Below are 25,399 nucleotides of genomic sequence, written 5' to 3'. Positions count from 1 at the left end.
AAATTACCTTAAGCTGCATTTCACTTTTTCTTTACGAGCGGCTGGTTCCGGTGTTAAGGTGTTACAAATTACAATTTCCACAATTTATAAAAGCCGTGGGACTTTCCGTAAATTTTGGGAAAATGCACTATTTTCAGTTCTGTACGAAAGAACAGAATTATACCGATAACTGATGTAGCATACCAACAGCAGTCAGCAAACAGTCGAATGCTGTAAATTTCTTGGTTTTCGATACTGAAGAAAATTGGAAGAAGCATATTACTGAACCGCTGAAACATTTACGTTAAGCTACTTTTAATCCTCGTATAGGCCCGCCCGGTTGGCCGTGCGATCTAAAGCACGGCTTTCCGGGCGGGAAGGAGCGCCTGGTCCCCGGCACGAATCCACCCGGCGGATTTGTGTCGAGGTCCGGTGAACCGGCAGGTCTGTCGATGGTTTTTAGGCGGTTTTCCATCTCCTTCGGCGAATGCGGACTGGTTCCCCTTATTCTGCCTCAGTTACACTATGTCGGCGATTGCTGCGCAAACAAGTTCTCCACGTACGCGTACACCACCATTACTCTACCACGCAAACATAGAGGTCACACTCGTCTGGTGTGAGACGTTCCCTGAAGTGGACCACTGCGGCTGCGGCGGGGACGGAGCCTTTCCGTCGTTTCTAGGTCCCCGGTTAACATACGATACAATACAATCCTCGTATAATTCCCATTCTTGGAAAAAAGTGAATGAACCTCCTTCAATATTTCCACTCGATAATTTCTTATATAATAATCTTCTGGGATAATAAATCACTTTTTCAGAACGTGCTGATTGCAAAAAAGCGGCAGTAAGAATAATATGGAAAATCCCCCTTGTGTGAGATAAGTGAAGTTAACTGAACTAGACCTTATCATAACGCAGACAGACCCGTAAGATTCCGTGCTGCTAAAAAGGCGCATAGTGGAATTAAACGCTGTGAAAGTCGCATCTGTAGCAGTGAGGCTTTAGATGGGGGAGCACGTTGTTATTAAACAAAAGCATAAAATAGAAGTGAGGAGGTGGCTATGAACATCATTTCAAAAGCAAGTTAAATGAAGTAGTTGGTTTAGCACAAAATCTGCATCACATAAGAGAACATGCAAATCAACATAACATTCGAGTAATGTCGATCTGCAAAACAAGCACCTGAAATCATTAATGAAGCTACCGATTGACAAAGTAATTGGAGGGAATTGGAATTTTACTGCTCATTACGAATTTAAAATGTGAACGTTGCTAGTGTCCCATACACATTGTTACAGTGATTGGAAGACCGCTATAAAAAGTTATCAATGAGCCCATGGGTTTGAGTACGTGCTGATACACTGAAATTAGCATCCTACGATGTCTGAGGAAACTTTAATTCCTGCCTTCTTTAACACGCAGATGCTGGACTAATCCTCACCCTCATATGATCTGACTGGCGTCGCCGTGACTGGTTGTGATCGAGTACGGCACTGAAGGAGACTGCAGTTGAAACAGTAGCCGTCGCACAAAGACCCGTGCTCTCGCGCCTGACAGAGCTGTAGGCGAGGCTGGCACGCCGTGCTGCAGTCTGCACGCCTAGCACTGACTGCCCCGCAGGCTGGCCGGGCAGTCTTCTCCTTGACGGACCAGCGAGGCCCTTCCTCTCTAACCCTCCATGGAACTCACCGCGAGTCCAGCACTCGCCTCTACAAACAAAAGAAATGTCTACAACGAAGTTCTAGTGTGTTAATTAGAAACAATAAAAATGAGATGTCCGACCAGAGTAATGCGAATAAATAATTTCTCTGCTACCTGTGCAACATACTGATTACCAGTTTCGCAGTGAATCTGGATAACTATAAATACTTTGTCAAATGAGAGAAGCCGTACGGCCTGGCACCTTTCAGATACGTAGTGATCACTTGCGTACGAAATGAAGGTACCTCTTCTGGAGTTGGGCATTTTAATTGCATCATCACAATACATATCTTCGCTGTAAAATCCGTCATAAACAATCCATCACAATTTAAAAAGATAATGATGTCCATATGCACAAAACTAGAGGGAAAAATTGGCCTTTATCACCCCCCTGTCGCCGGCTTAGAAAGGAGTTCAGTGTATAGCAACAAAAATTTCTGATCATAACATGTAAGCTTTCACGGCCGGCGTCTTCATTAATTATAACTTCCGGGTTGAATTGCCGTGGTCCATATAGGATGTTACCCGCAGTTGGCAACGAAACGTCAGTTTTATATATGGACCACGGCAATTCAGCCCGGAAGTTTTAATTAATAAATTTTTTTGACCATATGTCCAGTGTCTGCTAGGTAGCAAAACCAGTTTTAAATCTAACCTCAAATCATTTCATTTGACAGATCTTTACAAACCGTGGACAAATTTGTATTTCAAGACAGGATGCGTGTAAAAACAAATCGCTAGTTTCTATGTGTAGTTCCATGAGTAGCACTAAAAAATAATACGTTCTCTGACGGTTATAATAATGATACATACGAATCCCCTAAACAGACTCGTTCCTTAACGCTTAGATAAAAGAATCATTCACATGGCCTGTGGAACACGGTATCAAATAACGGATGGCTAAGCGAGCAGCTCCGTTAGGAGATCGCCAGCCCCAACTATTATTAACGCCACATGAGAACGTCTGTATATTTTTGCCGATTGTGATATTTTTATCGGAACGTTTTTTATGTCCCACAAAATACAAAATATAAAATTCGATTTAGAGCGGCATTATAACATAAATCACACGGGAGACTTTCGGAATATGTCAGTGACATTTCTTGACCTCAAAATAAGCCTCTCAAACAAAGGGTAAGTGAGCACTAAACTTAAACATATTTTCTGGTTCTCAAGCCGGGAGCTTGAAATACGTCCATTTCACCTCCAATATCACTCACGATTTTAGATCGCTAAGCTTATTGATATGGTTTGATAAAAGTTGCCGCCCTTTATGCAGTAACAGATCACCTGGGAATAGAATCTGCTGTGAGAATCTGCTAAACTGCTCATCATACTACAGGGTGTTCAATAAATAACTATGTAACTCGTAACTTGCCATATTAAAGTCATGGAAGTGACCCCCTTGAACTTGAAGACATACTTACACAAGCTTCTGCATGTTCTTGAAGACGCTGTGCAGAACATCGGGAGTCATGTCCCGGACGTGACGTGTGAGTGCAGCCTGGAGTTCTTGTATGGTGTGCAGATTGCCTTCATAGGCCTTTCTCTTCAACAGACCCAATAATAAGTAATCCGGTGGAGACAAGTCGAACGAACGCGGAGGCCAGAGTCGTCGAGAGATGATGCGGTCACCGAAGATGTCCTTCAGAAAGTTCATCGCCTTGTGGGCGGTATGTGCAGTTGTGCAGTTGCCCCATCCTTCTGGAACCAGCCATTCTCAATTTCGTCCTCATTCAGTTCACCTAGGAACGGCTCGATTGCAAATGCGGTACCGTTCTGCATTGAAGGTGTTTTGAAAGAAGATCGGACCAATGATGCGTTTACGAGTCACGGCGCACCAAACACGAACCTTTTGATCATGCAGTGGGAACACCTTGAATTTATGCACATTGTCCGTAGTCAGCACACGACTATTCTGGCTATTCACGTAAATGGAGAGGTGAAATCATGCCGCATGCGTGGAAAACGTTGTGTCGAGAATCCCCTCACTATTGTCCTGCAGGAAGGACAGAAACCAGATGAAAAAGTTCACACGCGCCTTGCGATTGGTGTGTCCCAGTTCAAGCACGACCGACGTTTTGTACGGATACACGGACTGTGAATTCCGGAGAATCTTGTGAGCGGAACCGACGGACACGTGGTCCTGCTTTTCTTTGGACTTTGCAGCATCTTCTCCTCGGATGTCGATGTGGATGGCCTGCCTGATTTTGGACCATTATGAATGCTTCCGGCCTTTAGAAACCTGGTGATGAGATTCCGCACAGCATTGCGGTTAGGCATCTTCACTCCTGGGAACATTGCTGCAAATGCAGCTTCTACTGCTGACGTAAACTTGTCTCCATTGAGGAACCCATGCCCTCGAGAAACACTCTCCGTTCAATGGTCAGCATGATGACCTGGATCACAATGTTATCAATGATGTCAATCAAACCGCACTTGCGAACAAATACAAATGGTTCAAATGGCTCTGAGCACTATGGGACGTAACTTCTGAGGTCATCAGTCCCCTAGAACTTAGAACTACTTAAACATAACTAAACTGAAGACATCACACACATCCATGCCCGAGGCAGGATTCGAACCTACGACCGTAGCGGTCGCGCGGTTCCAGACTGTAGCGCCTAGAACCGCTCGGCCATCCCGGCCGGCCAAATACAAATACCTCGTCAATTATTGTTGAAATATGTTAAACAATGGAAAATGTTGTATTAATAATTCAAATCATGTCAGTCATTACTTAGCACACCATAACATGGAAATGTATGGTTACTTTTTGTGGTGTGCGTAATGTAAGACGTTCAGTACACACACCATCAGATTATTTGACTTGTCGCTGTAACGAAGTAGGCGAGTGTCAGCAATATGTCTCGTGGTCTTATCGTGGCGTGTTTATCTTTTGCCGTTAGGTCAGACGATAGAAATGCCACTTTCACGCTTAGAGTAGCAGATTGACGGTGACCAGCTTTAAACAGAACTCGATTAATTTTCACACACATTTATTACAGTAATAACAAGCATAAAAATTACTTAACTTGGTTCTGGATGCTATTTACAATTGACAATCTGAAGTTCCTTTGGTATTGGTACGTTAATCTTATTCACACATATACCTCTGATACTTGACAAAAGTGTTTATACATTGATCTTCATGGCTATGTACAGGAATATGGTAATCTTATTAGGCGCAGACTGAAACTTGACTATAGACTGGTACAGACAAATGTAGAACTCGTACAGACTGGTGCAGACTAATACAGGCAAATGCAGACTGGTGCAGACAAATGCAGACTGACTAATCGGAGGTCTGTCCACTCCTTATAATACCTCGCGCGTTCATGTATCACTGCGCGAGTGTCATCAGCGAGGAGAAAAGGTTCTACGTTAGCAGCAATCTCATTGGCTGCGTTACATATTAATACGCGGATCGGCGGAAGCAGAATTTGGTCCGTCTCTAAGACAGCGCCGTCTCGTAGTGCGGAGACGGACGAGCGCTGCGCCTGCGCTGTTGTGCTTAGCGGGGCGCGCTCTAGTGGGAAAGTTGTGTACGCGCTGACTACGCGGAACTATGTAGGCGACACTTTCTAAACACCTGGTACAAGTGTCATTACGAAACGTTATTCCTAGTGAAACTTGCTCAAAGGCAGTGGCGTGCTGCCGTGCCCCTGCTGACAAGGCCATCGCCCCCGGAATCGACGGCCAAATGTCGGTTCGGTGTACAGCGACAGTGACAACCGCCTCGATTTCACTTTGAAACTCCGTGCGGGCTTTTCTCGGCAGCTGACTCACTGGACAAGAACGAGAACCGTGCCACCGCCGTGCGGCACATGTGGATGCCGAACGCAGATGGGTAAACTGTTTCAGATTTGAATGCCGATGGGAGACAGCTGATGAGTAGGACTGTTTGCAGAAACGGCGGGCGCTTCCGGTCGGCGGTTTAACGACCTGGAAGCCGACCAACAGCTCGTGTAGTGGGCACGCAGAGAAGGAGGGGTGCAGTGGAGCGACGCGGCGCGCGGCTATTTCGGAGCCGCTGATGCATCCAGGTTGGCCGAGGTCGCGGGTGACGGACGGCGCGGCCAAACACACGCCTGCCTGTCCAGCCCGCCTTCGCGCTGTTGGGCAGTACTCTGCTGTGGGTGGGGCTGCATCGCGCACCTGCTGCCGACAGCCGGCCAGGGGGGGGGGGGGGGGGAGGAACGTACCTTACTACACAACTTAGCGATTAGCAAGTTTCGCCATCTTCGCCATGGCCAAGCTACCTTGCAATAAAAACAATACTTCAATACCAAAGCTTACGGTACTTTCAAGGGGGAGACAAACGGACAAGTTGAAGTAGATGTGGCTCCATAATACATATAGATGTAAATTCATAAAATTCTCTTGGAAATATGGAGTATAGAGAAAATTCCACGGGAATGGAGATGCGCACTGATTCACCCACTCCACAAAAAGGGAGACAGACCAACCCTAATAAATAAAGAGGGATCTCATTATTACCGGTCACTTTCCAAATTCTGTCCAAGATGTCACTGAACAGACGGGAACCACAAGTGGATACAAAGATAGGTGAATAGCAGGCAGGGTTCAGAAAGGGAATATCCTGTATTGAACAAATTTGGAACCTGCGAACACCCTTGGAAGTCAGACAAGAGAACAACACTGTAGTTACACTTGTGGGCCTTAAGAATGCCTATTACTCCATTGATAGGCAGATTCTCTTTGACACACTAGAACAATATGAAATAGACAGAAAAACTAGGAAGCTGATAGGACAGACGCTCACTGATACCACATCCAAAAAAAATTTATTGGGGAAATCTCAGAGCCATTTGATATACATACAGGGGTCAGACAAGGAGATGGTCTCTCACCACTTCTATTCAACATAGTGCTAGACAAAATTATCGAGCAGTGGGAAGAAAAAGTAAAAGTAATTCAGTTACGAAGGACATGTGCAAAGAAGACAATCATAAAACGCATATCATTTGCAGATGACTTGGCAACAGTCAGCAACAATTGAGAAGACGCCCTGAAATACTCGTATTTACATGAAGTCTCTGCTAAAACGAGAAAACACAATGTGTGGAAAAAAAGAACAACAGTACATAAGACATGCACTCAAAATACAGATTGGTTAACAGAGTGGAAAAATGCAAGTATCTTGGAGAATACATACAAACAGGAGGATCAAATAAGGCATCCAATACGGAACGAACAGAAAAACTTCAGAAAGCGTACAAATTTACATGGACGCACCACAATAAAAGAAGCATCTTAAGACAGGCGAAACTCAGGCAGTACAATACAGTTGTACTACCTGAAGCCCTCTGTGCATCACAGACACAGACAAGATAGAACGTAAAATCTTTCGAAAAATTTTTGGAGCAGTACATACAGATATATCGATGAAGAGGCCAACCAAAGAACTATATGAACATACAGACAAACTCAGAGACATAATCAGAAAACGTCGATTAACATTTTTTGGGGAGATACACAGATTGAACAACACTAGACTCACAAAGAGGAATTTTTATGTATTCAACAGCTCAATCAAAAAACCAACTGGTTTCATGAAATAGAAGAAGACCTAGAAAAAGCAGGAATCAATAAAGAAATGATAGATGAAAGAGAGAAATTCAGAAACAACATTATGAACATTAAATTTGAAGTAAAAGGAAGGAAGAGAGCAGGAAAAATATGGACAGAACAAAGGAAACACAAAGAGGTTTTCGGAAGATAAAAAGAAGAAGAAGGCGAAAAAGGGGAAAATTGAATAAACATGTAATATTCAACATCACTGTCTTAAGGGTAAAATGTATTGTAATAGCAATAATACACGGAGTGAACATTAATAAAACCCAAAAACTGCAGGGAAGGATTCCTGACTGGAAATTGAGGAAAATGGTCCTATGAACATGTGACCGGAAATGTGTGCAACAACAACAAATCTTCTCGGCACGGGGTACAGAGCTGCATCGCATCCACGTCACAACAGATGATTAAGGTGACCTCCATTGGATGCGATTGTCGTGCATGATACACGTAATCGTAATTCGACTTATACCACGTTAGCTGTCCACTCATATGGAGCTTGTGCTAGGGTTCGTCTCAATATCCTGTCGAAGCCGGTCCTCCACATCTGGTGCACTCATAGTCCACCGCATCCGCGCACGTTCACCTGCCAGAGAGGACCCACGATCACACAACGCCCAAAAACGTCTTGCAATGTTGTGTGACGTGCCTGTCGATGAGGGCACTTGTTTTGGTATAGCCGTACCGCCTCTCGATCGTTACCATCTGCTTTGCAGTACACAAACATCATCTCGACTTGGTGCCGACATCAATACCGGACAGTTCTGCTCCTTACAGTACGATGCGTCAATCACACAACCTGCAACACACAAGGAACAAATGGCACATGGTCATAGGAACTTTCATCCGTCAGCGCCATCTACCGTGGCAACGAAGCGTCTCTCAAACCACAACAGTGCTCTACGGCCACACTCGTAAACACGGTCGTCATCGTAAACATGTTCCTGCAGATGCTGCTCGCTGACCGTGGCCCGTGTTTGTTACAACACGCAACTGAACGTGGGAGGTTTCAAGCGTCAGCTTTAGGTTACAATATCTCCGGATGTGATTAACATTTTACAATGCAACAAACGGCACTGATTACGTGTTTGTTTATATGTTCAGATGTGCTAACAAAACTAACGTGGTTCCATTTAAAAAAAAAACGTAGGTTTGTGTTAAAAAACATACTTCCGTGCATTTTTGTATGGTTGGTATTAAACAATTACACTAGCCCCTCTCCTCACGTTCGGTCTGTGGAATCGGTTCGTCAGTATTTGATGTGGTTTACGAAATATATCCAATGGTAACGTTAGGTGACACACCCAATATATATATACACTCATGGAAATTGAAATAAGAACACCGTGAGTTCATTGTCCCAGGAAGGGGAAACTTTATTGACACATTCCTGGGGTCAGATACATCACATGATCACACTGACAGAACCACAGGCACACAGACACAGGCAACAGAGCATGCACAATGTCGGCACTAGTACAGTGTATATCCACCTTTCGCAGCAATGCAGGCTGCTATTCTCCCATGGAGACGATCGTAGAGATGCTGGATGTAGTCCTGTGGAACGGCTTGCCATGCCATTTCCACCTGGCGCCTCAGTTGGACCAGCGTTCGTGCTGGACGTGCAGACCGCGTGAGACGACGCTTCATCCGGTCCCAAACATGCTCAATGGGGGACAGATCCGGAGATCTTGCTGGCCAGGGTAGTTGACTTACACCTTCTAGAGCACGTTGGGTGGCACGGGATACATGCGGACGTGCATTGTCCTGTTGCAACAGCAAGTTCCCTTGCCGGTCTAGGAATGGTAGAACGATGGGTTCGATGACGGTTTGGATGTGCCGTGCACTATTCAGTGTCCCCTCGACGATCACCAGTGGTGTACGGCCAGTGTAGGAGATCGCTCCCCACACCATGATGCCGGGTGTTGGCCCTGTGTGCCTCGATCGTATGCGGTCCTGATTAAGGCGCTCACCTGCACGGCGCCAAACACGCATACGACCATCATTGGCACCAAGGCAGAAGCGACTCTCATCGTTGAAGACGACACGTCTCCATTCGTCCCTCCATTCACGCCTGTCGCGACACCACTGGAGGCGGGCTGCACGATGTTGGGGCGTGAGCGGAAGACGGCCTAACGGTGTGCGGGACCGTAGCCCAGCTTCATGGAGACGGTTGCGAATGGTCCTCGCCGATACCCCAGGAGCAACAGTGTCCCTAATTTGCTGGGAAGTGGCGGTGCGGTCCCCTACGGCACTGCGTAGGATCCTACGGTCTTGGCGTGCATCCGTGCGTCGCTGCGGTCCGGTCCCAGGTCGACGGGCACGTGCACCTTCCGCCGACCACTGGCGACAACATCGATGTACTGTGGAGACCTCACGCCCCACGTGTTGAGCAATTCGGCGGTACGTCCACCCGGCCTCCCGCATGCCCACTATACGCCCTCGCTCAAAGTCCGTCAACTGCACATACGGTTCAAGTCCACGCTGTCGCGGCATGCTACCAGTGTTAAAGACTGCGATGGAGCTCCGTATGCCACGGCAAACTGGCTGACACTGACGGCGGCGGTGCACAAATGCTGCGCAGCTAGCGCCATTCGACGGCCAACACCGCGGTTCCTGGTGTGTCCGCTGTGCCGTGCGTGTGATCATTGCTTGTACAGCCCTCTCGCAGTGTCCGTAACAAGTATGGTGGGTCTGACACACCGGTGTCAATGTGTTCTTTTTTCCATTTCCAGGAGTGTATATATATATATATATATATACCTCAAAGTAGCTTTTGGCGAAAAATTAGTTAGTAAGATGACGTACTCATAATGATCCTATAAGGGTTGCGTTTTTACCAATTCAAATACGGAACACTAAAAAATAAGTCAATATAGTGGCGACGCTTCGTATCTGTGACAGAACGTCTTGTCTGGGGGTAACGGTATTATGTTACACGCACGTACCTTCCTCGTGAATCATTCTATTAGTGTAACCGTGTCAAATTACCTACAGTAGTTCCAACGGTAATCTTCCACATACTGACAAAAAAAAATGCGGCAGAGGCTTTAATTTATAATGTGTAGAGAAGATATGAGTTGATGCTGGTCTTGTTTGGTTGCTGTTTGGAGCTGAGGCGCCTGTTTAGTTTCCTGTTTTCCCATGATTGCCACGAGGTGTCACTCCAAGTGCCAATTAAATATGGAACAGATAACATTAGTTAGTTACGTGTCTCATAACCTGACAATATATACAATACACACCCATCATTACAGTAATTACAAACTATACACGCTGTTTAAAAAGTGTCACATATTCTTGCAGGATGTAGTATTAATCAAACCTGGAAAGGAAGTTTCTGTAGTGATACGCCCGGGAAACAGTACCTGTTGAGGTACAGGCCGTCTTACTTGCGACAAGAAATGTGTAGTATTCGGTGGTGTAGGCAGCATTCACAAGAGACGGCATAGTAAACTACCACAACACGCACGTGTGGGCCCATGGAGATCACTGAGACGAGACATCAGGTTTGCTTGACTACCAGTATATGGGTTGGAACTGTCGATGGCAGATTCATACTGCCATCCACTTTACAAAACAGATTGAGAAGGTGCTGTGTACCATGATTTGTGCGCGATGAGTGTTTTCCTGGCAGAGAGACAACGACTGTGCTTTGGGCACGACGGGCCACCACCCCACCCACACCCTGCGGCAGTACAGAACCTCACCGCAAAGTTTCGTGGGCGATGGATTGGCCGAAGATGTCCTGTACCGCTGCCGCCCCCGTTCATTAGAGCTGAATCCGTTGGATTTATAGCTATGGCGACATTTAAAGGCGTTCGTATATTCTAAGCCCATAGGCAGTATGCACATGTAGGAGGGACGTGCGAGTAATATATGTAACACAATCCGAATAGAGCCAGGTGTATTTGACAGAGAGCGTGATTCACTGCTGAGAAAGGTTGAAGGATGTGGCAGGATGGGTCGTAGCCACATGTATAGTGTCTACTACTGTGTAGCAGACAGGTATAAGAGGACAGATTCGCCCATAGACGAACAGGTATTTGTTTACGGACATGTCATTAAAGGAACTTTTCTTCTAGTTTGACCAGTGCTACCTCCTGTAGGAATATGTGACACTTTTTTAAACACCTTTATAGTACGTGTGTCTGCGCGCGCGTGTGTGTGTGGGGAGGGGGGGAGGTGTTTGTTTGTGTGTTTGTGTGTGTGTGTGTGTGTGTGTGTGTGTGTGTGTGTGTGTGTGTGTGTGTGTGCGTGCGCGCGCGCGCGCCCGCGTGTGTGTGTGTTTTAGTGGGTGAGAGAGAGAGAGAGAGAGAGAGAATGAGTGAGAGAGGGAGAGAGAGCGAGAGAGAAAACGAGAGAGACAGAGGCAGGCATTGGATACACGAGGGTTGACTGATGAAAAGTAACACCGCCACAAGCCCGCCTGGTTAGTCGAGGGGTCTGACGCATGGCTGTGCGTCGTTGGGGGAGTAAGTTTAAAGATGTTGAAGCACGAACGTCTGACCTACGTGACAAGGAGTTGGACGTCCTGCTGTGACAGCAACCTCCGAGTTCCACAGACAGAATGTTGACAGATTCATTCAGGACGATGGTGGTATCACTCAGAGAGAAATTGCAAGCACAATCGGCATTTCACAGGAACGTGTGGGTGACATTATTGCTTTGCTTGGCTATCGGAAGATCTGTGCAGGACGGGTACCCCAGATGCTGACTCCTGAAATGAAAGCGCACAGACTTGAAATTTGCCAGGAACTCCTCTTGCGTTACGAGAATAAAGACGCAGTACTTACATCAACACAATCACCATAAACTGCTTTCATTCTTTGATGAATCTCCTTTGGGGTTACACATTCTGCTCTCAAGAACTCAATGACTGCACGTTGCTTTAATCCCATTGACCGACCGTCTGGGCATGGCTCCATACTTTACACTGTAACATATTCCTACCGTTCAATGGTAAGGCTTCTCGCCAACTGGAGATGTAGAGATGGGGCTACGGAACAACCCAGTACCTGTCGCATACCAATGCTGCCAATTGTTGAACAGTTATGAACGTGGAGGGATTACTTTTCAGTCAACCCTCGTAATATAAATCACCATCCTGAAAAAGAAAATTAATCGTAGATGAAGGTAAAAACACAATCATATAATTACGATATTGCAGTATCACAGTTATTCTGAATACGATGCAATGTTTCTTCGGATATGCATACATTTAATGTAATTATGTAATTGACGGTTGCCATATGTTCTACTGAGGAAGTGTTACACAGTAGTACGAGTAAACTGAGGCAGTCCATTTCATTTTTGGTGTGTAGAAAAGGCAAATAGCCAAAGTGAACAGATTCGTATGGCAACAGTTCCTTCCAGAGTGTTGGTACGAGCGCGGGGAGATGCCACCGGCGACGGCCGTGCTGGAACAGAAGTAGAGTAGCTGCGCACTGCAGTGTGAGGGCAGCGCAAGGCCAGATAAATGACTGCCGGCAAATTACTGAAAGGCCGCCGTTTGCCCCGCTGACGCAACCCGCCGCTTTGTGGCACCGGCACAGCGTTACGTCGCCTCTGATGACGCCACTCAGCGGAAGTGTCGAAACAACTGCGTTGCCTGCACTTCACTGGCGAGCAAAGCTCTTGTTATTTAACTCTCTGTCGATCTGATTTTGCGGAATTGCTTCTCTGTCCTTTTTGAACACCCATAGTCAACTCCTTTGGCAGCAATAAAGATATTTTAATTGCAAAATAGTGGGCCTACAGCTCATAAGATACACGGCTGGTCGAAGCAGGACGGAAGAGCGTTCTGTTGAGGGAAAACCAAAATCAGTAGACCTCACTGATGAAGGCTCGTCAGAATAAATAGAATCTTCGATTCGTTTCCGGAAACAAGGTTGTTACGCCCACTCTGTTAATTAACATACCTACTGAATGTCCCAGAAATGTTGCGACGCAGTTCGAGAGGTTTTAGAGGGTGTCCTGAGGAACAAATAGAGGATAGGAACTGATGTCCAGAAACGCCATGCAAGACAGCACAGAGCGTCGACGTTATAGGCGCCGGCGCTTGCCGCTAAGCCGCCCGTTCCGCAACAAACGTGACTTTGTACGCTGACGAACCGTAGACGGAACGTCTCTCAATGTTGTTTGTTATTCAGTGATCGCTACCGATTGCCACGATGGAGCTAGCTGCTGTGTAGAAAGCCCTCGTCTCCTATGAATACGCTTGCTGACAAATGTATAGCCTAGTGGCAGGCGCAGGCGCATATACGTCTACGTTATGTAGCGTCGTTACATGATGTTTCCGGACACCGGTTCCTATCCTCGTTTTGATCCTCAAGACATCCCCTACAACTACTCGAAATTTGCCACAACGTTTCTGGGACACCCTATATACTGACACGGTGTTTCATACGTAACACAGGTGTTGTAGCTGGAGTTGCGCAGTATCCCATAGTGGCCGTGAAGGTTCCGTTTGCTGGACACAATCTAACCCATTCCTTAAACGTTAGTTATCAAGGTTTCAATCTGAGTTTGGGTGCAGCTCTGTGAACAGACGAAGATGCCTAAAGTGCTAAATGGTGCATCGGTTTCCTTGGAGTTCTTTCCTAGGTTACATTTAACTCCCATATATCAGCACAAAATGTTGTAGCCCAAGCTGTGTTAATGAATATACATTGTCTTCCTTATACAATGTACCAGATGCTGATCCGATCAGTGTTAGGAAAGCAAATTTCCAGAAACGAAAAGCGAAACAGATGCAATACACCTGAAAAATATCACTTCAAATAGTACAGTGGTTTGTCGTGAGATAAGACAAAACTCATAAGCTAATTGCAAGTAGATGACGTATTATCACAAGCTGTATCACTAGTTGTTAATGTTCATAAAGGAACAGATAGTTACTAGTTTATCAAATTAAATATTCGGTGAAATGAAGATAAACTTAAAAAAAATAACAAGAACCAATGAAAATAAATAATAGTATAGGCTGCATCAATGCACTGCCTGATGGTTCCCACCACGGAATGATCACCACCAGCTGTAGCTCGATACAGAAAACACATTCCGTTCAGTCAAAGTTTGGCGTTCCCATCCTGCACTCGTGGCAAATCAGCCAGAGATTATCTAGCTATAATGTGACTTGTGGTTGTCAAAGATCTTCACGGCCACAACTGATATAACACTTATCCAGTGTAGCTGAGAGACAGAGAACAGTCATATTAAAAACAGAAACCGAGTGGAGTCTAAAGATTCCTGAAGATGATGAAATAAAACAGAGACATTTGTGTTGTTATAAGACGTAAGTTGGTTGAGTAAATAAGAAACTAAATCTTGACTTCTCACTAGAACGCGTGGGTCCTCTAAAATTTGTTTAATATTAAAGGACTCTGAATAGCGTGTTATTCTTTTATCCTCGTTCTGACCAACTGGGACCAAAATGGATCAAATGGCTGTGAGCACTATACGACTTAACTTCTGGGGTCATCAACGCCTAGAACTTAGAACTAATTAAACCCAACTAACCTAAGGACATCACACACATCCATGCCCGAGGCAGGATTCGAACCTGCGACCGTATCGGTCGCTCGGCTCCAGGCTGTAGCGCCCAGAACCGCACGGCCACTCCGGCCGACAACTGGGATCACGCAACAGCTTCAATTTTTGTTCTTTCCCTGTTATTGTTTCCAGTTTCTCCAGCACTCTCTCACTTTCTCACCATGTTGTGTTTCTCTTTCTTGTGTCCTTGTTGTTCCCGATTCCTTATCTCGTCTATCTTGAAAGCCTTGCAAGTTTAGTGTTTTAGTCTTAAAATGGTTGCTTGAGCCTGATTCTACGTTGTTGTTTCTTTCTAGTTCTATTCTTATTTCTTTAATCCATGCTATTTTCGATTTCTTATCCCAGGAATACAGAAATATTTGTATCGTTAGCCTGCTGACATTCACCGTTAGAATTAACCAAAGAAGATTAATCTTCGCTTTGTCATTTCTTCTGCTATCTTCTCTATATTTTCGCAGACCTCCTCCAAATTTCTCATTTTCAAACTATCTGTGGTTTATATTGCGCCAGTAATTTTCTAATAATCCGTCACTAAAGCACCTCTATTATGTCCGGCATATGGTTCATCGTTAAGTATCACACCACTTAAAAAATCCTGGTCTTAACACAGTGGTATAATATTTTAGTTCTGTTTTCGGAATACGCATTTCTTGCTGCAGATATTTTTTATCAAACTATATGCTCTTGCTGCTGTATAAACTCTTGCATCTATTGCTCATTTTCCTGTTCCGTCTAGTTTCACCAAGGTGTAAATTAACTAACCCATTCCAGTTTGTTTATTTTTGTCACGAATTTTACTTTCTCAGCTGGTTTTCAGAACAGTTGTATTTGTTGTTTTCCTTGAAGATTTCTTTGAGTAACTATTTGTGTAGTATTTTCTGAAAGTAGCGCAAAATCATCTGAAAAAGCGACGCAGTTTACATTAGTTTCATTTGGTTTCCTCGCCAGAGTTACTGGTGCAGTTCTATGACTTCTTAGTTCCAAATGTCAGAGGCATGCAATATTTTTATAAAAGAGAGTTAAATAGTAAATACAAAGTTTTTTGTAAAGCAGAGTTAAAGAGTAAAGATGATAATGAGACGTCCATTAACTATGTGCGAGGTTTTCTTAGAATCTGGAGCGCCCCTCCCCCGTTGATGAGGTGTGGTGGTACTCCCCACCCATCCCCTTCATGTGAGGTATACCCGTAGGTGGGTAAAGACACGTAAGAATAAAATTTTTAAAATTTGTTCCAAGCATTTATTAAGACACTTTAATAAAACTACGCAGTGTATTACCAGTGTTTTTAACACGTGATTCAAAATAGCATTTTAAACATGCCACTCCTGAGTAATATTCATACAGACAGGCGGATCGACAGTCAAGAAGGCTGTACGAAAAAAAGTTTTAACCTTTCGACGGATTCCCTAAACAGTTGAGCTTTTATTGGTATATTATATACATTACATGTCACTGATTCATTACTTACTTTACAGACGAAAAACAACACAGTTTGTACCTTGCTTTGAACTGTATGATTATGTAGGTTTCCAGTCCCTTAATTTGTATAATGACTAAGAGAATTCTTGTGGGTGAACTTCACTTCGCTTCTTTCACAAATGACGAAGTTCTTGTTTGCACGTGTGCGCGCCAAGCGGCTTAACAGACGCGTTGTGAAAGTTTTGACACAAATTGGTGTTGAGCATTACAACATCGGCATTACATGCTTTGCAGAATGTCACGAATAGCTGGTTGACTGACACGCGCTGAGTTCGATCAGTGCGGGAGAGAATTCCACGAATGAATTCGAAAGATGCTTGTTTCAAATCGTTGAATCCGAGGCATGCGCGTTTGTGAAGAGCTCAGTCCAGTCCAGAGAGGCCATAAAGAGTTCCATACTGTGTATGCTCGGGATTAATTACATAAAACCAAGTGATATGCTGTACCCTATATTCCGTGAATTGATGTGTGATTTTCATTGTCTCCTTCCGTTTTAAATGAGATTTGGTGAGATTTTGCCTTATACCACCTCCCTTCCCCGCATTCTCAAGTAGCGTAATTAATGGACGTCCCCTATGCTGAATGATCGTTTAACGCGTTTTTATTTCAAATGGTTGAGATGATTGTCCCTTATATTTAACTTTAAGTATCGTATTGGTAAGTGTTTCGTGTTATACGTTTTTTAAATGTGCTTTAACACCCAGTTATCTTACTATTTAACTGTTGTTTCTCCGAGTAGCAAACCAAGTAGTTCCGACAGAAGTGGCTCGTACGGCGCTTGCTCGCCCCATTCTTGAGTATTGATCATGTATCTGGGATTCCTATCAGATAGGACTGATAGAGGGGAGAGACAAGATCCAACGAAGAGCGGCGCGTTTCGTCACGGGATAGTTTAGCTGCCGAGAGCGCGTTACGGAGATGCTAAACAAACTCCACTGGCAGACGTTACAAGAGAAGACTTGTGCATCACGGAGATACACTACTGCCGGCCGGGGTGGCCGAGCGGTTCTAGGCGCTGCAGTCTGGAACCGCGCGACCGCTGCGGTCGCAGGTTCGAATCCTGCCTCGGGCATGGATGTGTATGATGTCCTTAGGTTAGTTAGGCTTAAGCAATTCTAAATTCTAGGGGATTGATGACCTTAGAAGTTAAGTCCCATAGTGCTCAGAGCAATTTGAACCATTTTTGATACACTACTGGACATTAAAATTGCTACACCACGAGGATAACGTGCTACAGACGCGAAATTTAACCGACAGGAAGAAGATGCTGTGATATGCAAATGATTAGCTTTTCATAGCATTCACACAAGGTTGGCGCCGTTGGCGACACCTACAACCTGCTGACATGGGGAAAGTTTCCAACAGATTTCTCATACACAAACAGCAGTTGATCAGCGTTGCCTGGTGTGATGCCTCGTATAAGGAGATGAAATGCTTACCATCACGTTAACGACATTGATAAAGGTCGGATTGTAGCCTATCGCGATTGCGGTTTATCGTATCGCGACATTACTGCTCGCGTTGGTCGAGATCCAATGACTGTTAGCAGAATATGGAATCAGTGGGTTCAGGAGGGTAATACGGAACGCCGTGCTGGATCCCAACGGCCTCGTATCACTAGCAGTCGAGATGACAGGCATCTTATCTGGATGGCTGTAACGGATCGTGCAGCCACGTCTCTATCCTTGAGTCAACAGATGGGAACATTTGCAAGATAACAACCATCTGCACGAACAGTTCGACGACGTTTGCAGCAGCACGGACAATCAGCTCGGAGACCACGGCTGCGGTTACCATTGACGCTGCATCACAGACAGGAGCGCCTGCGATGGTGTACTCAACGACGAACCTGAGTGCACGAATGGCAAAACGTCATTTTTTCGGAGGAATCCAGGTTGTGTTTACGGCATCATGAACACACTTTGGAATCGTGTATTCGTCATCGCCATAATGGCGTAACACCCGGTGTTATGGTATGGGGTGCCATTGGTTACACGTCTCGGTCACCTCTTGTCCGCATCGACGGCCCTTTGAACAGTGGACGTTACATTTCAGATGTGTTACGACCCGTGGCTCTACCCTTCATTCGATGCCTGCAAAACCCTACATTTCAGGAGGATAATGCACTACCAAATGTTGCAGGTCCTGTACGGACCTTCCTGGATACAGAAAATGTTCGACTGCTGCCCTGGCCAGCACATTCTCCATGTCTCTGAGAAACTGAAAAGGTCTGGTCAATGGTGACCGAGCAACTGGCTCGTCACAATAAGCCAGTCACTGCTCTTGATGAACTATGGTATCGTGTTGAAGCTGCATGAGCTGTACTTGTAGACGCCATCCAAGCTCTGTTTGACTCAATGGCCAGGCGTATAAAGGCCGTTATTATCGCCGGAGGTGGTTGTTGTGGGTACTGATTTCTCAGGATCTATGCAGCCAAATTGCGGGAAAATGTAATCACATGTGAGTTCTAGTATGATACATTTGTCCAACGTGTAGCCGTTTATCATCTGCATTTCTTCTTGGTGTTGCAATTTTAATGGCCAGTAGTGTATTTGGTATTGAAATTTCAGGAACGTGGTACCGGAAATACCCTCGGCCACACAGGATTAGGTGTATTGCGGAGTATGTTGTAGTTGTAGTTTCGCTGGACGCGCCGCTCTTGTGCCCGCAGGAGCGGCAGTCGGGCGGGCGCACGCTGGTGCACTGCGTGGCGGGCGTGAGCCGGTCTGCGGCGCTGTGCCTGGCGCACCTGGTCAAGCACTGCGGGCTGCCGCTGCGCGCCGCCTTCGCGCACCTGCGCGCCCGCCGGCCCGCCGCGCGGCCCAGCGCCGCCTTCTTCCGCCAGCTCATCGACTTCGAGCGCGCCGCGCTCGGCGCCGCCTCCGTCGCCATGGTGCGCCACCCGGCCGCGCCCGGCGCCCTCATCCCCGACGTCTACGAGCCCGACTACCGCCACACCGTCTGGTTCCAGCAGCACTGCGCCGGCCGCGCTTTCGGCAGGCACTGACGCCGAGCGCGCAGCACAGCCGCGCCGGAGCCTCTCCGTAGGCGTGGCAGACACTTGCAGGTGTCGCCGGCGCCTCTACTCTGACTGTCCGAGAGGCCTAGTGTCGTCGTCAGCTGAAGCAGTGCCCACCGACAACACCCGGAGGGTGTGTCGAGAACTGAGGGCTACCTGTCTGTACCTCCAGTACCCGCCATGACGGGGCCTATGACTTCCTTAAACATTACTTTCCGTCAGGGAGGACTTACTCAATATCTGAGGGATCTACAGCAGTCTCCTGATCGAGTATCAGCGGTGCAATGCCAACGAAGTACAATGAAATCGTTGGAGACCGAACCTTAACTGAATACCAATTCTGCTTTGGTTATTCTGTCCAGGAATACTGGTACTATGATACCAACATACAGTGTGCACGGTTGAAATTGTTGTATTTATTCTTTAAGCTCACTGTACCTAACATATTGTTACTATTTAGACTGAGTACTGTACTAGCCACTGACAAGTCAACTCTGTTCCCTAGGCAGTGTTTATTCTGATCATCCGTGGTACCTAACATCTATAGTAGAGCCCTGTTCGTTGCCGTATTAGGCACCACGAGCAATGGGTATTGATGAGAACGTGCTACTTATGTTCACTATTGACGACAATGTAATATGTTCCCATAACCCAGTCGCACTAGTGAACGACTCACTGTGCACGATGAATCCGGTTGGGATGGGAACTCTTATTCTGAGTGGGTCTGCCACGGCTCCGCCAGCACTCTCACCAAAGTATTACCCACAATGCGCCTATTCTGGCAACTGAAGATATCTACAATGTCCTCTCAGTCAAGTAACGCCTCAGTAGTGGCAAACTCCAGCACTCGAATCAATGGAGAGGAAGTGCTTTCTCTGTCCATAATGTCTATTAATGTAATGTTGTGTTCATCCCAGCCGGGTGAAATCGTTTCCACTTAGCACCAACTTCATGGTTTGTGTGCTTGTAATACAAGGGTAACGGGAATAAGTGCTGGTATTTCTGTTGGATACTGAAGCAAATATCTGTATTGACCTCATTTGAAGTCTTACAGCTATAGCCATTACAAGTCGTGTGTTTTTAGTTTCGTTAGTACCACCATGTACGTGAGGCAAGAGCCAACCATTAACGCTTATTTTTCCCTGCACAGTGGACGCAAAATGGTTAGTCTATACTGACAAGCGTAATCCACTTACAGGCTCAGTTACGACCGTGCAGAAAACATCAGGTCGTAAAGTTTGCAAACATGCTTGTGGGAAGACTGATCGATGCAAAAAAAAAAAAAAAAAATCACACAGCCGACACGCTGATATTAAGACGGCACATGTAAACAATCGGCACTTATATACTCATTACATCCTGTATATGCAGAAAGCTTTCATTCCGACCCACGAGGTTCAGTGAATGTCTTTTAGACCTTTGCATCCCGTAAAATTCACTGGAAAGTGAAATACTACATATCAGAAACCATCGACAAAATCACGGGGAAAGGCGTAAAATAATATTGTCGTCTGATCCATCTTACAGGATCACGATCAGCCACGTACATCGGAGTCGTGTGACAGAGAAATACTACGCAAATTAGTCATAAGATCTTGTTAAAATAATCACTTTATTTCAGATGACTGAATTACTGTCAGCAGGTAGCACTGATTACAGACGCTACCCACGGCAATATACCTTTGAGCTATACCTTGTACTCATTTTTTCAGCTTTTGTTCTCTTAGGGTGATGCTAGGCCTCCTATTTACAACACTAAACTACGACACCAATATTAAAATGCTATGAAGACAGTGAAAAAAGATTAGTCACGTAAAAGACATTTCTAGCGAAGTGTGTCACCATTTTCAGTGTAACATCTGAGAGGCATTGTCTCCCCTGATCCGCGTTATTAGGCAATCGGTTTTATCAACCAAATGAAAGTTATAATGTGCATTTTTTTAGCAGAATGTGCCTTCATTTTTCTGCTTGTTCGAATTTTTAATATAGACTAAGAAATATATATATATATATATACACAATTTCTGTGAAACGTGTTGTTGAATCATTGACAAATGTATTATCAAACTGAATGTAGATTCACGATGTCCAATATTTTTTAATTGGTTGAGCCAAATCATTAATAGCGTTTAGAATGTATGACGTGAAATTCAGCCTAGTTAACACCATTGGATCTAAAAGACAGTGAGTTCTGTCGTCATAAACATGCATCTAAAGATTGACAATAACAAAATACAAAAGGTCGAAAGAGAAATATAATAAATCTCCTGTTACTTTACACATTTTATGTGATCTACATAAAGCATTTTGATATCATTTTACCAGAGTAAGTCAACCACAGAATCTTTTTGTCCGTGCAAAACAGACTGATTCATTTGCTACTACTTTATCTGATGGGCAACCATCTTTAGCGAAACATTTCTGCCTGTGATGGGAGTAATCAAGGATACTCTCATAAACGATTGACCTTCAGTGAATATTTGAGCGAAACTGAAACTGGCTTTAGTGAAACATCTGCACTCCAGTAAGCAAGAGTGGTGTGTTATTTTTATAACTCAAAAAGAATTCCAGAGGTGTTCCTTCACAGATTTTCTGAAATTCTTTCACTAATGGCCTCTGTGGGCACACTGTAGCTTTTTTTTTATCTTATACAAGTGATTTGCCAATATTTGGCAGAAGCACATTCCGAGGTATCTACTTCATGATGTAGTTATTATAAGACACTAATAATATTTGGTATTCCAGTTGTAGAAGTTTTTTCACATTTGTTTGTATTCTAACAAAAAATACAAATTAATTTCTGTTTAGTTTATAAGTGATGTTAATTACAATAAATTAATACTTTCTTCAAGCTGCTTATTGTCATGGTGTTGATTTATTTATGCAAGAAACCTCCAGAAACACTGAAGTGCTGCTGCTCCTTGATGCAGTACACAATCGTAGTGATCCCAGAAACGAGAATGTCGAATGAATAAAAATATCCAGCCTCAAATTCTCGTGATGTATCATTTCAGAAGACAGAATGTAGCTTACGAAATATATTGACTTTTTCTTGTAGTGAAATAATGTTTGTGTACTGAATAATTATTAAATTTCTAACATTCTCAATGAGACAGTGAAGATACGGTAATGGTATACAGGTTCAGATAATGAAAACAAACTTTCCTTTGTTGCTTGGTAGTTACCAGTATAAGGATACTCGTCACAGAGATCATCAGCGATAATACTAAGGTGATTCGAGACTGTGGAGAAGCAAAAAAGGAAAATGTAGAGATCTGACGCTCATTTCTTTTTCCACTACTTACACCCCTACTTCCCCACAGAAACATACAACACATAAGATTTAGTACGTAACGATTCTGAAAAATTTAGTGTTAAAATATACAGACTATAACTACACAATAGCTAAAAATCTAACAGGAAATTACATTAATTTATTTAATCGTATGGCTAGGACCCCCCATCGGGCAGACCTTTCACCGGGTGCCCGTCTTTCAATTTGACGCCACTACGGCGACCTTCAGTCGATGAGGATGGTAGGTTGATGATGAGGACAGCACAACACCCAGTCCCTAGGCTGAGAAAATTCCCCCATCCAGCCGGAAATCGAACCCGGGCCCAGAGGATTGACTATCCGTCACGCTGACCAGTGCTACCGCGGTGGGGGGAGGGCGGGGGGTTGGGGGAGGGGCCGGACAACTAAGTCATTAATTACAGACAAAAAACTAAGATGCGGCAGTGACACTGAAGAGACAGTAAAATGTTCTACCTAATAAACTACGCAGAAGAACAGACATTCGTTTAACCATCTCCTAATATAGAGGACTGATCAACTGGAAAGCTGGTTGCAGCCCTTATACCTTAACATACCCTATTAAGATGTGCAGGACACAGTAATTGTTGCACACTGGCGGGTCCCCGCGCGTCAGGGGACAGGAGCCTCTCAGAAGCCACTTCCTCCGCCTCAGCAACCGTAAGGAGGAACGATACAGCCGTGTCGTTTGTTTGAGAGATCACAGGTCTCTGTTCCTCAACCTCAGCCACACCACCTCCGTCCGATGTATGATCCTACATCTCGACACCGAGGTTGCTGCAAGTACGGGGGCAGCGCATTATGAAGTCGCATGCGGGCACCCTTTGGTGCTTCATTACCCTTCATAACAAGGAATTCAAAGTTGTAACGTAAGAAATATCTAATTACTTCGTTTAGCACGATGGCGCGGTGTTTGATGCGCAGGGTTATGTACAGAAAGAACAAATATCAGATACCAGTCTGGTCAGCGTCTTGGCTAAACAGCAGGCAAACTGATGCTGAGACAGTTCCTCGAAAAAATAAAAAAATTCGTCGTTCTCCTTTCTTCCTGGTCCAGCCGAGAAATTGCTCGTCCAGTAATGATATCAATATCGACAACTTATTAACCTTTTTCAGATAATAGAGACCAGGTCACTTAGTCATTTCTCTTTTGTTACATTATTTCATAATGTGTTGCCGCACCTGTAATCATCAGACCCTGTAATAAAGTCAAAAGTCATATTAGAAAATATACATTATACTAAACATCCGTGAGATTTACCCCATCAGACTTAGATATTCTCAGAGCTTCTGGAGTACGTAAAGCGTCAACTGCCAACTCTCCTCGAAAGCTTACGTGAATACTACAAGTTCTAACAGAGAGATGTCGCCACTGAGGAATGCCCTGCTATCTTTCCTTACATTTTTCTTGTGCCACACATTTAGAAATACCATAGGAAGCCTTTAATTACATTTACTGACGATACTTCTCTAAGTGCGACGTCAGAGTATCGGTTCAAATGACAGTAACATATATATACATCTACGTAAATTTAACAGTAAGTGTCCACCATATTAATTTTGTACATGTTAATTAGAAATTTATACTTATTATAACCAAGTGAATGTATACGCAATGAACTGGCATTAAAATGAATAAGTTATGCACAATTCCTGTTCAGCATGTCACCCAGCATGAAAAGGAAGAGACAGTCAGAGAGTTCGTGATCAGAGAAAACCTTGAACTTACATCGTTGTTTATATTCACGCAACTTACTGGGAGATTAAAAGGAATCCGAAATTAAAGTTGTGAACAATCGCAGCTCATTTCAAATCTGTACAGCTTGGTTACTTTTGAACGTAACACTGAAATTTTCTCCAACTATGCAAAAGAAACAAACCAATACAGAAAGCAGAAAACTGCAGCAAAAACCCAATTTTCTGTGTGGAACGGTGATCAACATTTCATCATCCGGTTTGGAAAAAATCCCGGCTATATAGGTTTAAGTACTTGGCGAGAGGCAGCGATACACTTTTCATCAATGACGCAAAACATCGAGCTGCGACCGAGGAAGTTGGTGATTGTGCTAGCTGTCCTTTACATAGTCAATCTTCAATGCGACACACTTTCCCAGCGCTGGATAACTTGCTGTTGACATTGCTTGTGGAAGTCTGCATTTTGGCGGTTCACGAAACTCTCCACCTCGTCATTTTGGCAATTCCCGCTATGCAATCTTCATCCGAAGAAAGACGAAGATGGCACTGAGTACTCTGCTAGGTTAGTACAGAGGGTGAGGCAAAAATTTGATAACTCATAGAAACAGTATGCGCCCTGCGACGTTTGCCGTGGCAGCCGCTTGCAACCTCGTCAAGACTTTTCGGCATCATACTCCTGCGTCGGCTCCTGTGTCTGTTAACACTACACCGTGGCAGTCCCTAAACAGCGCCATCTCGCCTGATGGTGATCGTGGCTCCGCCTTTTTCGGCGGTGGTGTATCATCGTCTTTCCGCTGCTTGTTTTGCCCGTCAGTGTATGGACACGGTAACACACCCACTCTTCCATAGTCATTAGGAGATTAATGAAATCACCCGTACTGGTCTGATACAGTTACAACATTTTCGCTGATGTTTCGGTTTTTTTGGGCTTCTTGAATGTATGTGAGCAGTCGCGAAACCAAGCGGGGGGCAAAATTTGTCGTGTTCAGAACGTCGTGCAAGGTGTGGACGATCGACCCGTCTCTAATTTTCATATTTTCTAAACGTCGGCCCGAATGC

At 44.7% G+C, this 25,399-nt stretch overlaps 1 protein-coding gene across 1 annotated transcript in view; it reads left to right on the top strand.

The window, feature by feature from the left end:
• LOC124711216 (dual specificity protein phosphatase 14-like) overlaps nt 1–22,187 on the top strand; it is a 78,557-nt gene extending 56,370 nt beyond the window's left edge. Inside the window, exon 3 of the mRNA XM_047241172.1 lies at nt 18,994–22,187. Coding sequence (XP_047097128.1) covers nt 18,994–19,320 — 327 coding nt within the window. The 3' untranslated portion in view covers nt 19,321–22,187. The remainder of the gene's footprint in view (nt 1–18,993) is intronic.
• The last annotated feature ends 3,212 nt before the right edge of the window (nt 22,188–25,399 follow it).

Source organism: Schistocerca piceifrons, chromosome 8, assembly GCF_021461385.2.
Source record: "Schistocerca piceifrons isolate TAMUIC-IGC-003096 chromosome 8, iqSchPice1.1, whole genome shotgun sequence".
Classification (NCBI taxonomy): Eukaryota; Metazoa; Arthropoda; class Insecta; order Orthoptera; family Acrididae; genus Schistocerca; species Schistocerca piceifrons.
This window is presented reverse-complemented; position numbering and strand designations above follow the sequence as displayed.